The following is an 18,451-nucleotide window of genomic DNA, read 5'->3' on the forward strand; positions in this document are numbered from 1 at the left end:
GTGTAATTCTTAGCAATATTTGGGATTGTTCAATTACAGGATCACATTTGGACACTATGTTCTGAGTTCTGTAAGCACAGACTTTGAGTGCAGTCAATATTCTGCCTGTTAAACAGTCGCAAGTACATGCTGTTTGAAATGATCTTGTATTCATTGGGATTCGTGGCCTACATATCTGGCATCACACCAACAAATTAATATACCATATTACTAATTTACATAGGAGAGAATACCACTCATTGCTATTAATTAGTAGCAGCATGACTTGGTTAGCTTCATTTGTTCTGCAAATTTTTGGAGATATGTTACCCTATCAGGGTAATATTTGAGACTGGCCTCTTCCCAAAAGACTCAGAAAACTGGATAATAAATGACTATTAATATTGGACCTTTGAAATATGGATGCAAAGCCACATTCTGAAAATTCCACAAGACCACTGAAGAGATGCCTTAAATTGCAAGTGTAATGAAGTTGCATATATAAAAAGGTTAAAAATGTTTGACAAATGTAAATATCAAAACAAAATGCTGAAACGAAAAGGAGAGATCATATAGCTTTGTATCTTTAAAAAGCATGTGTTTTTTTAAGAAGACAGTAGGCTGCAGAAGGCAATTTTGCAACATTGTGTCAAAAGCCTAGCAGCCAGAGTTCTAGCATAGCAAAACAGGCTTTTGAATTGGATCAAGCACTCAAAAGACAGAACCAATTGAATTCAAATGAGTGTTGTTGACAGCCTTAAGCCACTCAAATTGTAAGCATACCGTGAGGTAATTCTAAGTATTTAAACCCAGACAAGGGAAATAACTGTTAGAATAACCTTGCCACTTCTTAACTCAAAAGAAGTCTCTCATATAGAATGTGCAGTTTAAATGTACATCTTCATAAAATTTATCTACAGTTGAAAAATAAATCAACTTGGAAGATGCGTCAGAACTGAACCGACAGCATTCCATTGGGGAGGTTAGTCCATTTGTTCATTGTTTTAATAAGGTTACCAGGTTAAAAAAAAAGATGTGTTAATTATCATGATACTGTCTGAGCCTGCTTTAATTGAGCTAAACTAATAACTACCTACTCCCCCACACACACTTAAGGTTATTGGGGACGAGGGGGGGTGTGGTGGTGCTATGGTATAGCTGCTGTATCATGACAGCAAAGATACAGGCACAGCAGGGTACTTTGCACACAACATGGCAACCTCAAGTTTGTGCAGTTATCTAATTAGCAAGTCATTATTCTGCAAAATAGCTTTGATTACAAAGTTAGCACATGGCTTGCACCTTATTTACAAGGTTGCCAATCTTCTAGAGTATAGAATTATAGGAATCCTAATGCGCACTGACCAGTAAAAGCCAGGTTCGCAGTAGAGAACCTATTCACAGATTTCTCAACTCTCATGTTGATGAAAGGGAGTATATTAGACAGCTTCAAATGCATCATCTGCATATTATTGTTTGTACCCACATGATGTAAGGGCTGAAAATATTTCAGTCTTTTTTCTAGTTTAATATTCTCTGCACTCTGCAAAGCAAGAGTGCACAAAAGATTTACTAAGATGCTACAGGGCTTGATGGTTTGAGTTACAACGAGAGGCTGGATAAACTCAGGACTTTTTCTCCTGGAGCATAGGAGACTTGGGGCTGATGCTTACAAAATAACGAGGGGCATAGATAAGGTAAACAGATAACATAATTTCCCAAAGATCAGGGAATCTGAAACTAGAAGGTATAGGTTTAAGGTGAGGGGGAGAGACACAAAAGGTCCTGAGGGGCAATTGTTTCCACACAGGGTGGTGAACATCTGGGACAAGCTGCCAGAGGTAGCAGTAGAGATGGGTACAATTGTCTTTTAGAAAACATTTAGACAATTACACAGGTAAGGTAAGTATAGAGGGAACCAAAAGAGAAAATGCTGGAAAATCACAGCAGGTTTGGCAGTATCTGCAAGGAAATTAAGTATAGAGAGATATATATGCATCAAATGCAGCCAAGTGGGACTAGCTTAGTGATTAAAAAAAAAAGGGCAGCATGGACAAGTTGAGCCGAAGGGCTCGTTTCCATACTGTAAACCTCTGACTCCAAAATCAAGAAAACCTTTTCTATGCTATCTTCAAAGGCCCCAAATTTTTCTCCTTCACAGCCCTTGTGCTTTCACATTATCCTGTTTCCTTCATGACTTCTGTTTCAACACCTCACTGCTGCCAACTTTTGTCTTGTCATTGTTGAAGTTTTCCACCTGAGCAAAACATTAAAATTAAAGCATTTAGTGAGAAGGAACTGCTATCATCTTTTCTGCTCCAGTCAGCTATCCAGTGCTGGAAGATTAGATTGACCAAACAATTCTATGCAGCATTTGACCTTGTCTGGTCTACATGTGACTCCAGAGTCATAGCAAATCATTCAGTCAATGGCAATTGGGGTAGGTAATGATGACTGGTCCAGCCTGCAATACCTGCATTTAATTTTTTTAAATTGTACAGGAAAAAAAATCCAACAGTATGTGGCTTTTGTAAATTGTCAAATTTGTGCTTTAATGTTTATATATCTTGTACATTAGCTGTATGCTACAATCACAACACCATGAAGTCTCCCCTGTGAAAAGAACACATGTCTACTTGAGGACTGGTCACTCCCAATACTGGTCATGGACAAATGTTTCTGCAGTTGGTGAGAACAAGATCAAGTAGCTTTTTTCATTTCTGTTGCCATCAGCCACAGCCTAGACTGGCAGAAATGTCAGTATTGGTGCTCCTGAGCCACTCTGTGGACATTGAAGCCCTTCTCAGATTCATTCTGTGCCACTGTGTACTTATCGGCTTCATTAGTGGTGGCAGGTGGTAACTAGTTATCAGCAGGAAGTTTCCTTGCCTGTGGCTTGACCTGATACTAATGATACTTAATGGGTTTCTGAAGAAATAATTGTGTCCCTAATCACTGTACTGCCCCCTCTGGGGTTTGTACATAATGATAGCGATTCCAAGTAGGCTTATGCTGCTTTCTCGCAACTGATAGACCTGTGATTAAGTAGGTCTTCAACTGAGCCAATCTGTCCAGGATTCTCTCTCAATGCTAATTGCTTTGGACAGGATGTGTGCTATATGTGGAGGATTCTAGAATGCTGAAAGCAGTGCTTTGTGGTGAACTGGTAAGCAAGACAGAGGCGTTCCTCAAATCCTTCAAAGATCAGTTAAGAATAGTTCTCTTGGGCTGACAGAGTGTGCATGTGTAAAGAGGGAGGTGGCTGCTGACAAACTGCTGCTGCACATCCACAAGGCAGACCTGTAGGTTTGAAACAATTAGACATGAGGCTGCTAAAGAAAGGTGCAGAAGCAGTCTGCTTACATCGGAGCCCCTTCTAACCCAGAGTTCCTGAGCCCAACCTGCTCAAGTTGCAGAATCGGTCTCCTCAGTCACCAACAATTATGCTGACCAGAGATTTGAACCTTTCCATGAACTTTGCCTGCAAAGAATCTGCCATCATTTACTAGTAGCACCACAATTTCCCAGGCAAGATGAAGCAAAATTTCCAAAAACTTCATAGCTTTTATCCTAGTTCTGCATATACTGTGCTGAATACAAACCATGAACAACATCACAAATGGCTTTCTCCAAACAGCAGGATGAAATCATATTAAAAATATCTGCTGAGTTTCTCTCCAAAATAGAGTTTACATCTGTTAGTCTCTTGATCAACAGGAAAGTTGTACAAGTTTAAATTACTTATTTCATCTGTCAACTTCCTGGTCAATGTGACATATCTTACAGAAAGCTGTGACTACTATTAATTTTGGCCAGATGCGCTACTGTTTCCAAAATGTGTGCTTTTATGTTTAGTAATGTTTTATCACATGGTTAAAGATCATGCCTTGGAGGAGGAGCTAGGCCTACTCCGATCAGCTTGGATCATGTAGATCAAGCCCAAGATAGGAAGCAAGAGCCCTGTCTTGTCAGCTTGGATTGGGACATCCAAGATTGGGACAACTTGTTGGGACTCTGAATTGGCTTTAATTTGACTTGATTGGATTTGAATAAAGTAAACAAAAAAACCCTTTCTTCCCCTCTTGAAATATGTAGGTTTGAGGACATTATTGATAGACATCGAGACCATTGTTGCAAACTGACAAAAAGATTTGTTATTGTCATAAAGTATGAGGAGCACTCAAACTTAGATTTATTTTGTGATTAACTGTTAAAAATTTCCTCCTAGTTTCACTTCCAGAAGAAATATATGAATGTTAAATCTAGTAACTGTATGTGACTGTTGGGTAACAATCAGTTGACTGGCAGGAGAATGTTGGGGCCAAGCTAAAAGATAAATGTTGATCAAGATTTCTTTCTGCCGTTCTGTGCCGATGACATTGTTCACAAAATTAGGTGGGGTTTTAAAAAGTTCAGACAGGTTAGGATACCAATCATGCTGAAAGCAAAACACATTCCAAACAAATCTTATGCAATAGCTGATGCATTTTAATGCGAGTGTTTCTGCCACAAATTCAATTCTAGCAGTAGCCCCTGAGGAGAATAATTCAGGCCAATTGCAAAGAGGATTAAACTTCTTGGTGATAACATCTATTATTGTGTGTTGAGTGACTATGATTTATTTCTATTAATGGGTTAGTATCACACAACCTGACATCCCTCCAATGGTCAGTTGCCCAAATGAACACATCAAGCTTTTTTGATACAAGCATATTTTATTGTACCACATTAGGGAAAAACACACAAGAATTAATTTTTGAAAATACAAGTGCTCTTCAGAGGATTGTACACACAAAAATAGCTGTGCCCAAAATAAAGTCACCTTCTTCAAGCACAGACAGAAATACCGGGCCTCACTTATAGTAAAGGAGCTTGTTCACAATAAAGTGCAATTTTAAAAATTGCATTTTATTTTCTGCAAAAGGCAGCTTAAAGAGCAACATTAAACTTGGGGTAGGAGAATATTCAATGTAGAATATTCCCCTCCCCTCAAACACCCACCACCAGAATTTATAAAAAAATCAAATACATATTTCATGATGCAAGCAGCAAGAGACTAATCTCCACAAATATTTTCTCTTTCTGATGATAGGGATTCAACGAGGCCACAGGAATATGTCCCACTGGCCTCAGAATTCTAACTGACCAATGTTTAACTGTGGGCAGCTATTCAACCACATTTTCTAACCTATAACTATAAACACAGACTTTAAAAAGAATGTCAAGTCCAGGCCTAATTTTAGTGACCCTTCCTTTGCTCTCCCAAGAGCCGCATCAAGCTTATTCTGGACTTTGGATTGTATCTGGAATTTACAAGTCTTTTTTGTTTTTTGGCTGAGTATTGTACTAAGTGCATTTATCTCTTCTCTAAACCCTGGTTGTATGCTTTATTCTAAATGCAAAGCAGGAAATCCCTTATCCCACCCAACTCCCCAGTGTTTTCCACTTCCTCACAAAGTGGGTTCTCCCTCTGTGCAACCTTGTGTCTGCCTGGCCTAGCACTAGCATGTATATCCCAGTGTCATATTATTTAGCCCCACTAAAACATTTGTTCTCACCAAAGCCGCCTTCATAGTTCATTCAGTTTTTGTTTGGGGTCTTCAATTCTAAATGCAATTTATCACTAGTTCTCCAGTTCCTTTCTACACAAAAGATAGTGCATAACATGATCTATATCAAATATGTGACAGCATTATGCTGTAATTCATACCCCTTCCACATTGGTCAAGATTCTATACTCATTCACCAAGCCATAGACAGCTGCTGTTATAGCGAGTTTCCTCAACTCCTGAATGCTGATCCCACTGCAGGAATGCCATTGGTTAAAAAAAATTATGGGCTTCCACTTTGCATTGCAAACAGCATTCAGGATCAAAAAGGAGATTCCTTACTCACCAGAAGAGCAGCCAGGAACAGACCAGATCACATCCAAGATGACCTTTTACAGCAAGGATACACATGGAAGGTGCTTGCATATAGATCAAGGGAAGGTAAAATACTTCCTATGCCAAAACATTTTAAAGGGCTGCTGTATGCAAGAAAATTGTTTTAAGTCTTCACTCTGATAACATGAAGACTGGCTGAAATGAAACAATGATTGGATTCAGCTTTGGGGCAACCTGGAGTTTTTCATTTTCCCCACTAAGAATATAAAGCAGACAAAAAATTGGGAACTCAGCTTTATTGGTGGCAAAACTTACCTCTTGCATCTATTTCTGCCCTTCCCTCAGTTATTCCATTTGCAAAATAGCCTAGTACAGATACCAGATGTGCTGGTATCAAATTGTCCACTGTTTTGGATTGGATCATGGGGAAGATTTGTTTCCAAAAATGGTTATTTTACGTGTTTTAAAAATTGTTGCAAAATCAAGTTATGTTTTGAATATATATTGTGCAATCCTAAGTCTTTGAGAAATGCATGTCAGGACTAAGTTTGAGAAAGGTAATGAAGGTCAGTCCAATCATTACGTTGATAATATTAGGCAAAACCAAGTAGTGAATGGCAGGGGGAAATCTAAGTAGAGCAGAGATAAAGTCAGGCAGCAGAGTCAGATTATTTGTTCTGAACAGGCCACTTGTAAGGTTGAGAATAGGGTAATCAAACCAACAGATATGGAAGTATGGAGACAGGATGAAAGTGAGGTACTGCTGTACCAAACCAGTCAAATAAAAGACAATCCTTGAAATTATGTTGTGGAAATTTTAGTTTACAAATATTTAAATGCTCAAATAAAATTCCTCTATTCTGCCTTTTTAAATGAGGAACTAATCTCAACGTCCCCATTAAAATGGTGGATAGAGCAATTTCATAAATAATTGCAGTTAAAATTTACAAAACAGAATTTCAAGGATTAAACTTTGTTTAAAAAACAGAAAATCAGTCCTGCTTGGAAGTGACAAGGTTTTTGCATTTAAATTTTCCCAGAGTAACATTCCCTTTCGAAAAGAATCCCCACCTTCCAACAGAAGTGGTTGGGAAACTTTTTTTGGTAAAACTGTTGCCCTTTAACTGCAAGTGATACAGACCCGTGCAATGGTTAAATCCATTAGCTCGGATTTGCATATTTGCAAGAAACTTTTAAAAAGGACAGTGAGAACACCTGCTCTTAAATGCAGTTTTGCTGCATTTACATATTGGGTTTCCTTAAAATATATTTAAATGTCTTAAAAAGTTTGATTTAAATTTTTCCACATAAACAAGAGTGAAAGAATGCTTTACACATTTACAAGTGTAGGGTTTGAAACTACAATTCTTTCACACACAATATTTTCATTGCCTAGACAAGAAATCAACAGTTCTAAATGGAAATTTCATGAAGCTGAGTGTAAACATGATATGCAAAACTTTCTAAATTAAATAGTGCTTTTTTGGAGCACGTGGATTAGTTTCACGGGGAAGGAAGAAAGAGTACATTTCAACTTTCATATTTCCATAAATATTAAGAAAATAAATTAAGCTTGAAAAAATCTTGCATCTCAATTTCACAACCTAGAGCAACATTTGAGCAGAGATTATAGATAAATATCAGTGCAGTAAGTGCTCTAATGATGCCAATGATGTTAACTGAGGAAGACTTTTAGCTCTTAACCTTGACACAGACCTCCATACCGGAGATAAGAAAACTAATCTAGTAAGAAGAGCAGGTATGTTAGCACCATGGCAACATCCCAGCATCCAATCAATTTAACGATATCCAAGCTCAGATAACTGGCTCAGATTTTTTTTAAACATATTTTTCTTAAGTTATAATTTTTTTTGCTGGGAAGAAGACAATGACGACTTTACAACTTGATTTATTTTTGGGCAATTTTCACCTGCTCCCCACCAAAAAATTACTTATTCCAAAAAGAATGACCGAATACTTAAACTGGAATTTAAATAAGCACATTTGCTTTACACCACTGCATAAAATACTTTCCGTACATTACAATAGATATTTTCTTTTAAATTAAGGTTTTAAAGCTTCTGCATGAAGTAAAAAAAACCTTAATTTAAGTCCTAACTTTGAAGGTTAAATGATATTTTCATGGTTCATGCTAGTTTAATCTAGATAACCTTCTTTTAAATACTTATAATGTATGGAATGATTACACCATGGTTAACTTCATGTAGGCTCTATAGTACCAGAGAAATTTTGCATTTAATCGCGAGACATTTCAAAAAAAAGGGACGTTCCAGACGTCGTTACTTTGTTCAACTTTTTTTTGCTTTTTTTAAAATATAAAAAATGGAAGCTGGCATTATAGTTGTGCTTTTTAAAACCAAAATCTACTTGGAGGATCTCCACTTCAATACTCGACATGTTGCTTAGTCCGTTGGCTGCTGGAAAGTCAGGAGTCGTTCCTTCCGAGCCTGGATCCGTGCACACTTTGGACACTCTTCAGTTTTGAAGCACTCTTTATGAAAGCACGCTTTGCACACTGATGTTTGGAATAAGAGAAAAAGAGAAAAGCTAGTTATCTGCCAATTAAAAAGCACATGTATTTTGAAGGAGGCCCTAAACAATTTTAATATCCATTATTAAAATGAAGGGGACTGGGGAAGGAAAGGTGGAATTATTTTGCTCCAAATTGTGTTGCCAAAGGGATCAAGGTGCATCAAGAGAAGAGAAAGCGGGGGAACGGGATACTGAAAGTGCATGATCCTGTTGAATGGTAGTGCAGACTCAAAGGGCCAAATGGCCTATTCCTGCACCTATTTTTTATGTTCTACGTTTCTCTGTATGCACATTACAACAGGAACATCTTGCATTGCATTTGCTTTAGAGGAGCCTTTCAAAAAGAAAATAATGCAAAGCTAGAAAGGAGATTTTTCCTTCATGGAATGTGGGCATCACTATCATTTGTTATCCATCCCTAATTAAAATGAGTGGCTTGCTTGATCCTTTCAGAAGGCAGTTAGCGTCAACTCTATTACTGTGACTCTGGAGTCACGTGTAGGCCAGACTAGGCAAGAATGGCAGATTGCCTTTCTAAAGCAGACATTAGAGGAGTTTTTTTTTTACAACAAATTCTGATAGCCATAGTTGCCACAAAACTGAGGCCAACTTTATATTCCAGATTTTAATTAAATTTAAATTCCATTAACTTCCAAGTTGAGTTTTGAACCCACGTACCCCTGGCGACTACTACTAAAACCCCTGGATCATTTAAGACATTTAATTTTTTTTGGGGGGGGGGGTGGGGCAGGGCAGTGGGACAACTGCAGGAGGGTTGTCCCCTGGCATTGACAGAAAGTTGAGATGCTTTAGCTGGATAAATCAAGTGGACTTATTATACAAACTTGTCATTTGAGAGAATTGTCTACAATCATCAGGATAACTTGGCTGCACAAAGAACCATCAATACTTGGATATTTAAAGGATTGACAAGTAGAAAAATAAAAAAAAAGGATAAATGAGTGAAGAAATTACTCCTCACCTCGGTCCTAAATGGTTTACTCTGAATCCTCAGACTGTGACCCTTTGGTTCTGGACTCCCCCACAATCAGCAATATCCTCCCTGCATCAACCTTGTCTAGTCCTGTTAGAACTTATGTTTCTATGAGATCCCCCCTCATTTGTCTGAACGCCAGTGAAAGCAATCCTAACGTAGTCAGTCAATCTCTCCTTATACAATCAGTCCCATCATCCCTGGAATCAGGTGTGTTTACTGATTTTTGATAAAAACCAATTCAAACATTTGACATTAATGGAGGAAATAAAAACTCAGCTATCTTGGCCAGCGTTGCAAGAAGCCTTACCATGGATGATTTTAAAAAAAGCAATTCTGAAATAAAGAAATGTTATATATCTTTATATAAACTCTTTATATTTACAATTTAGGTAGCATATTGTCTCATCTCCAGGCATTGGAGGAAGTATTTTTCAAAAATGACAGCAGCTTTTAAAAAAGCAAGCTGTAAAGCAGAAGCATCAAAACAACGAAAATATACAAGTCAGAAAACAGTACAAAAAAAAGGGGAAGTTCCTTGATCACAAGTGAATTCTGCACCTAGTATTGTCATTTCCATGAATGCAAACTAATCTTGGTTACACAATTGGTTTCCTCTTTCACAAAAAGAAGTTCTGTATTGGTGTTGTTATCAACCCAGCACAACAAATTCGATTTTAAATTGACTGGTATAAGAAATGGAGTAAGAAGTCTCACAACACCAGGTTTAAGTCCAACCAGTTTATTTGATAGTAATCCCACAAACTTTCGGAAACTGTGTTCCTTCATCAGGTGTGTGGAAGGTCCTGATCAAAGGGCATATAAAGCCACACACAGTTTACAGAATACTGATTAGAATGCAAGTCTTTACAGCTAACCTGCTATTCAAGTCTTAAAGATGCAGACCATGTGAGTGGAGATAGCATTAGCATAGGTTAAAGAGATGTGTATTGTCTCCAGACAGGACAGTGAGATTTTACAAGCCCAGGCAAGTCATTGGGACTACAGATAGTGTGACATGAACCCAAGATCCCAGTTGAGGCCATCCTCATGTGTGCAGAACTTGGTTATCAGTCTGAGACTAATGCACATCTCTTTAACCTATGCTAATGCTATCTCCACTCACATTGTCTGCATCTTTAAGACTTGAATAGCAGGTTAGCTGTAAAGACTTGCGTTCTAATCAGTATTCTGTAAACTGTGTGTGTCTTTATATGCCCTTCTCTGATCAGAACCTTCCACACACCTGATGAAGGAACAGCGTTCCAAAAGCTTATGGGATTACTATCAAATAAACTGGTTGGACTTTAACCTGGTGTTGGGAGACTTCTTACTGTGTTTACCCCAGTCCAACACCAGCATCTCTACGTCAAAAGAAATGGAACCATGGTATGAGTTACAATGGAGGCTAAACAGAAAGGGAAGCTTGAGAGGTTGTGATTAATGTGCATGACTGGGAAGAGTGGATGAAGCTTTAGTCAAGGTGTGGGCACTGACTGCATACAGAAGTGATTTTTAGACGTCTAGAAAAAAAAACCACTTGAGAACAGTACTCACCACAGCATCGCTTGCATTGGTCTGTCTGAAAGGGGAAGATGATATCTCTACTCTTGCAAAACTCACAGATGAAGCCCTTGGCCATGCACAACTATAGGGTGGGGGGGGGGGGGGGGGGGGCGGTGGAAGAAAGAGGAAACATTTAAAACAAAGTCTTCACAGTAACAATCTTAATCCACCTACATATGAACCTGAATCACTGAAATGACAGGTATACAATGCAGGAGGCTGCCATTCAGCTCATTGAGTCTGCACCAAGTCTCCATCAGAGCACTAGGAAACAGCACTAGGAGTCAGTGTTGTTGCTGAACTTGTACAGCTGAAAATTCACTGAGTGAATAGTAATGAGGAAATGTTGACCAAAGGCTGAATTTTTGTCCCAAATGTTCAAGACCAGGATGACATTTTGTAGATGTGGAAGAAGACAGAAATAAGTTGTGTTTAATGAAAAATAAATTCTGTATTGCTTGAGAATGGGGAGCACCATGCATAGGCATAAATCATTGAAATCCTGCTTTGTTATAGGTGCCAGAGGACTGGGGAATTGCAACATTTGGTTGCAAGATTAAGCCCAACAGCTACAGGCCAGTTTAACTTGTGAGAAAGCCTTTGGCAGTCAGCTTTGCAGACAAATGTGGATTCTTCAAGGAAAACCAGCACAAATTTAAGGGCAAATCACTTGGAGTGACAGAGAGGGAATACAGTTGTCCTGGATTTCCAACCACCATATGAACAGGCTTAAAACAACAAGGTTAGAGTCTCAAAAAAAATGCTACCAACATGCGTGTGTAATTTGCTTGAGAAGTTGTGACTTTTTTCCTCCCAGATTGGAAGATGGTATGTAGAGAGATTCCCCAATAGTTTTAATGTTTTTGTTTTTATTCCAATTCAGAGTCTCAACAAGTTGAGACATTCCTGATCCAAGCAGACCAGAGAGGGCTGTCACCTCCTGTCTTGGGCTTGATCTACATGACCCAAGCTGATTTGAGTAGGCGTAGCTCCTCCTCCAAGGCTTGATCTCATTTGCATTTTATTAAATAAGAAGAACCAAACTAGGAAATATTTTGTATTCTATACACAAGTTTGATATCATTTGGAAATTTGTAACTGTAATGAAGATGATTCAGAACTTCACAGTAGGGCAGAACGGTCAGTAGGGCTTCAGTGGAGGTTGGTGGAACGAAGTATACAACTCTAAATGAGTGCAGAGCAAAGCAACGCCTCAGTGGAGGTAGATTCAAATCAAGGCCTTAAAAAGGAATTGGATCATTAAGGAGGAGGAAATATTTGCAAGGCAATAAAGGAAGAGGCAAGTGGGTGGCACTGGGCAAATTGCTCTAGGCACAGACAGGCAGGCCTCCCTCTGTGCTGCAACTATCCTAGAATTCTAAACATGGACAAAAATCAGCCATGTCTTTCTTATCTGTACGCTACTCCACAAAGAAACTTTCCATGGGATAAAAAGTTGCCATTTTCAATTAAATGTCAAGTATCCATAAGCTCAGCTGTATTCTCTATATCATACCTGAACAGTTTAAGTGTTTGACATTGCTGAAAATGAACCTCAAGTTACCATTTTAGACACAAAAGTCCAGTAGTACTGAATCTTCAATAAGCTAAACATGAAGTGCTTAGACTTTTCTTCTACAGGGGTCACATGCCTCAAATCAGACTTGCACCATATATTTTCCTTGCCAAAATTTTTGTTTGCTTTTGTACAGAACAAAATTTCCATTTACACAACATCCTAATACAATTCACAACCAATGAGTTACCTTTGGAGCAATCAATTTCTGCATTGCAAGATGTTATTTTGGAGAATCAATGCAGACTCAATGGCCCGAATGGCTTCCTTCTGCACTGTAGGGATTCTAAGGAATATCGAACAGAATTTTCCCATTGCTCAGATACTGCCACAGGACGACACTTAATGTCTGGATCCTGCCTTCCAAGTAAAGACATTTACTTGGAAGGCAGGATCCTCCTTGTCCAGTTTCTGTACCACACTAGAGGAACAACAGCCTAAAATGGTATTTAAACTCAATTATGCTCGCTCAAATGGCAGGAGTAGGACCACCAACCAAGGGGTTCAGAGCCAGACTAAAAATCTGAGCTCTTCAGAAAATTTAATATGGTTTTACCTCACAACCTTCCACATGAGCAAGGACATTTTTCAGGGTCTCTTTCAGGCCTGGAACCAGCAGGCCTCGTTTCACCATCATCAGATCATTCAGTGAGTAAAGGTGCAGCTCCTCAGTCAGATGGGAACATATCTGCCAGAACTCAACCATTGCTCTATCAAATTTAAATAGACAAACCAATATTAGAAGAATAGAATGCACTTTAAATTAGAATAAGCAATTCTGACAATGGTGGAGACCTAGTGCACCTGGAGAAGAAACCAGAGGAATTGCAATGGATTTCCAACACAGCCTTTATACTGCTCGACTTTACATTACAGGCAGTCCTTGACTGTACAACATTGGAGTTACGACAAACTGCACTTGCAACATTTATAAATCAACACCCCCATTTCAACTTTACAATGTCAGTTTTCACTTTGACACCATATCAGCATGTTCATGCATGCACCTTGATGTTCTGCATGACTGGACAGGTCAAACTGTCTTTATTAGATTGGAAATTAGTGTTTTATTCTGTTAGATCTTTTTGGCACCGCTGGCATGATTTTATTACATTTATACGACGTGCTCAGACTTGAGCTAGTTCAAGGTGAATCAGGCAGTGATTTCTTTGTATCCCTCATACTAATTGAAGAACTTGTGCTATGATGAGCAGGCATCCACAATCATCTCAGGTGACTTGACAGGGCAGGAGTGGAGAGCATTTAAACAAGCACTGGGTGCCCCACAACTGGTTTGTGACCTTGGTTCAGGAACCAAATCGGTGGCACTGTGGCTAGCACCGCTGCCTCACTGAACCAGGGACCCAGGTTCGATTTCCAGTTTGGTTCGTTATCTGTGCAGACTCTGCACATTCTCCATCTGCATGGGTTTCCATTGGGTGCTCTGGTTTCCTCCCACAGTTCAAAAGATGTGCTGGTTAGGTGTATTGGCTATGCAAAATTCTCCCTCAGTGTACGAAACAGGAGCTGGATTGTGGCGACTAGGGGATTTTCACAGCAACTTCATTGCAGTGTTAAAGTAAGTCTACTTGTGACACTAATAAGTAAACTTTATTTTAGAAATCACCATTGTCTCATGGTTTTCAGAGATCAATATCATAAGTATAAGGATTGCCTGCATTAACATTCAAGATGCATTACACTTTGAAAACCATTACTCATGAACAAATCTGTTCTGACTTCAGACTTTGTGACAACATGCAAGAGAGAATTGAGGCCATTCAGTTCCTCAAAACTATTCTGTCAGGACAGAATGAAGACTGGCCTGTTGGAGGAGGGTGGCAAGCACTTGTTTACTTGGAACATGATTGAGATTACTGTGGGAAAGGATCCAAACTTGAACCATGCAGGGTTGCAGCATGGATCCTTTATAATGATGTAACACAGGCAATGACACACCTTCATGAAACAAAGAAAATGCTAACCTGTGAAATATCTTTGGATTGATCTTCAAACCATGATGATTAACATTATGTATTTGACAATTGGTCAGTAAATTAGATTAAGGTTTGCTGAAAAAAATGTGGCAACAATTGTTGAGCTTGAAGTGCATTGCAGGAATGAAATGACAGCTGCCTAACAGTCCAGCATGTTTCTTTTTTTAAAAAAAGGTCACTTCCTGCAGGTTACTAATTCTGCAACTTCGCAATCTAATCCTTGATGAGGGGGTGGGCTGCAAATATTACTTTCAAACCCACCAAATGTCCCAAAGCAATTTACAGCACCAAATGAAGTTCTTATTGAAATGCTACCACTGCTGTACAATAGAAAATGCAGCAGCTAATTTGTACACAGCAAATTACTAGAAACAGACCAATGTGGTAACAACCAGATTTTGTGATGTTGATGGAGACGAATAAAAATTGGCCAGGGCACTGAGGATCTTTTACATCCACCTGGGAGAGAAGATGAGGCCTTGGGGCCTTGGTTTAAGATCTCATTAAGAAGCCAGCACCAGTGTAGCACTTCCACAGTACTGTACGGGAATGTCAACTCAGCTTTTGTGCAGAAGAAGTGACACCTGAACACACGAACTTCTGGCTTGGGCAAGAACTCTACTAACTGAACCATGTTGACACAAACGATGAAATGAATTTCTACCCAATCTAGTTGTGCAAGCTTAAGGACAGGTAAGGTACCTTTCAGCCAATCTGCAGGTCTTTATCAGTTTTTTGATGTGAATCAACTGTTCTTGAATTTCCTGATGTAAAAAAAGTTCCGCATTATTGCATTAACCATAGATAAGAATAGCTAACATACCAGTAAACATTCAGAAGCCAGTTCTACCCCACCTTTTTAAAAAAACTGCACATTTAAAATGGTGAACAGTTGTTAACATAGCCAGGAGCAACATTAGCAGTACGTCCATCATTTGAACAAAGCCAGAAGGTACATGGCAACATCAGTCGCGGAATACCCAGAATTTATTACCATTCCATCACAGTAACTGAGTCAGGAAGTCCTGACCCAATGGCAGAGTACCTTTGACGCACAGACAGCAACAATTCATGGCTACCAAGGGCAACTCAGGATGGACAATTAATTCCAGCCTTGGCAAATGATTTCCCATTCCTGAGATGTGAGTATAAGTTAACAGAGTTCCCCTTTCATAGCAACTATTTAAAACTCAGCATTAGTAACTAAATCAAATACAGAGCCTACCTCCATACTACACAAGCACAAATAGCCCCACACATACCTTGGCCTTTCTCAGTTCCTTTACTTTGTCGTAGAGGGACTTGTTGATGTAGAATATATTGAATAGTGGATCATGCCATATACTTTCCAACAGCTGTTTGGAGAAATGGCAGACAGGATGCTTGCTGAAATCCCACTTCATTAGGATTCGGCCAGGAATTGGGGATTCCTCATTTTGGTGACAGCATTCACAGAAGTATTTCCCCAAGTACTCACAATAACGAAGCTTTTTGATATATTCTGCAAGGGTTAAATAAATATGTTTAAAAATGTTCCATTCCGAGATAACTGTTGAATTCTAAATGAATTAAATCTTCTTTTACTACACAACTAAAGTTTCAATTGTAATTTTCCCAATTTGTAAAATAATGTTTAATAACAGTTGCATTGCAAGCAGATACTACCTGATATCAAGGGTGTGAGGGAGGAAATTACAACTGTTGATTGCAGTCCATTTCTCCCATGTAGAGCCCCAAATGTTGCAGCAATGGGGAAAAAGTGTTAGTCTCATAAAAACAATAAAAACAACCTGTGCTGAAACAAACAGTGTTTCAGCACAGGTAAAAATCAGTTACAAGCAGGACATCAAAACAGACGACAGGATGCTAAATGTGGTCAGAACAGTGGCCCAAGCCACTGTCAGCATTTAAATATGGTTTAAAACCACTTAACTTGCACATAAAAATTATTGAAAATAATCCAAATAAACTGCCTTGCATTAATTGGAACAGATTTTGCCAGGAATATCAATTACAAAGGAAACAATTTGCACTGCAAGAGAAATAAAGTGCTGATTGGTTGGCAAATTGTTTGGTAGCAGCATTGCAATGGAGAATGCAGCAGGAAACAGTTAACTGCCATGCTTTTGTTCAAACCAGACTTGGTCAAGGCACTGCCATGGGAAATGAACATCTGAAAAGGGCACAATGAATGGATGTAGCCTGCAAATGACAGGGCCTGGTATGTGAATATGTGTAGCTTTCAGCACACTGTTGTGAACAACCTAAGGAATGTGCCGTTTGATGTGATCCAATTGTTGGAATGTATAACCTACCTGCCTGGAATCACACTAGTGGTAGCATCCTGTTAGTGGGGAATACAACTCTTGTTGCTACTGCATTGTAGCAGCATAAAAGGGATTCACCCATTTCTCAACTACCTCCTGATAACTAGTGCAGTAAATTTACCTTTGTCTCAAAAGGTGATTTGCACGCTGAGACAGTCCCAAGCACAAAGTGACTTTTACTTGATCCAATGGCACTCATTTGCAAGTTCAGATAAAGAGTGACAACCAGATTATTTGATGGAGGACATGTGTTTAGCATCACCAAATCCACATAGAAATTTCCAATAGGGATTAATAAGAACATGGCTGATCATTTTGTGGACTCAGCTCCACTTAGCTTCCCACTCACCATAACCCTCAATTCCTTTACTGTTCAAGAATCCATCCTTGCCTTAAAAACATTTAATGAGGTAGCCTCAACTGCTTCACTGCGTAGTGAATTCCACAGATTCACAACCCTTTGAATAGGTTCCTCCTCAACTCAGTCCTAAATCTGCTCCCTCTTATTTTGAGGCTATGCTCCTTAGTTCTAGTTTACCCACCAGTAGAAACAACCTCTGTGTTTCTATCTTATCTAGTTCCTTCATAATCTAATATGTTTCTACAAGATCCCCCCCTCATTCTTCTAAATTCCAATGAGTGTAGTCCCAGTCAACTCAATCCCTCCTCATAACTCTGGAATCAATCTAGTGAATCTCCCTAATAAAAGCAAATTACTGCTGATGCTGGAATCTGAAACCAAAAAAAGAGAAAATACTAGTAAATCTCAGCATGTCTGTATCTGTATCAGCATCTGTAAGGAGAGAAAAGAACTGAGTTGAGTCCAGATGACCCTTTGTCAAAAGCTAAAAGGCATAGAAAGTGGGAGATATTTATACTGCAGGGAGAGGGAATGAAAGATGAGTCATAGCAACCAGGGAAAAGACTGCTAATGGCAGTCCATAGAGAGAATGAATGGACAAACAGCAGAGAAACTGATACATTAAAATCCCCCAAGATAATTGCCATACCATTTTTACATGCATCAGTAATTTCTTTGTTTATTGCTCGCTTCACCATGATGTTATTATTTGAAGGCCTTATAGGTTATGCCCAGTGACTTTTTATCCTTACTATTTCTAATTTCCACCCAAATGGATTCAACTCTTTTCTCCATAGAATCTATATCATCTCATTACCGCCCTAATGTCATCCTTAAATAATAGAGTTACACCACCTCCCTTATCTTCCTGTTGTCCCGCTGAATAGTCTGATACTCCTAGATAGTTAACTCCCAGTCGTGACCATATCTCTGTAATGGCCACTAAATCATACTCATTCATGGTGATTTGTGCCATCAACTCATTTACTTCGTTATCTAAATACTCATAGCATTTGAAAAGTGCCTTTATGCTAGTTCTTATACCTTTTTGAATCCTAACACCACTTAATAACATTAAGTTCTCCTTCCTTTTAACTTTTTTCATAAATTTTCCATGTAGTTGAAACCTCCTCCCCACATTAACTGTTATATTTCCCATAGTTTCCACCCCACCCCACTCACTTGTTTAACGTCCTTGTGACCACCCTTTCCA

The 18,451-nt window shown here is 38.9% G+C and overlaps 1 protein-coding gene across 1 annotated transcript in view; it reads right to left on the reverse strand.

The window, feature by feature from the left end:
• Positions 1 to 4,707: 4,707 nt before the first annotated feature.
• rubcnl (rubicon like autophagy enhancer) overlaps positions 4,708 to 18,451 on the reverse strand; it is a 51,917-nt gene continuing 38,173 nt past the window's right edge. Inside the window, exons 12-16 of the mRNA XM_080204218.1 lie at positions 15,813 to 16,051; positions 15,253 to 15,314; positions 13,110 to 13,263; positions 10,969 to 11,059; positions 4,708 to 8,400 (exon numbers count right to left, since the gene is read on the reverse strand). Coding sequence (XP_080060344.1) covers positions 8,288 to 8,400; positions 10,969 to 11,059; positions 13,110 to 13,263; positions 15,253 to 15,314; positions 15,813 to 16,051 — 659 coding nt within the window. The 3' untranslated portion in view covers positions 4,708 to 8,287. The remainder of the gene's footprint in view (positions 8,401 to 10,968; positions 11,060 to 13,109; positions 13,264 to 15,252; positions 15,315 to 15,812; positions 16,052 to 18,451) is intronic.

The sequence above is a fragment of the Carcharhinus amblyrhynchos genome, chromosome 15 (genome assembly GCF_965287045.1).
Source record: "Carcharhinus amblyrhynchos chromosome 15, sCarAmb.v2.hapA, whole genome shotgun sequence".
NCBI lineage: Eukaryota > Metazoa > Chordata > Chondrichthyes > Carcharhiniformes > Carcharhinidae > Carcharhinus > Carcharhinus amblyrhynchos.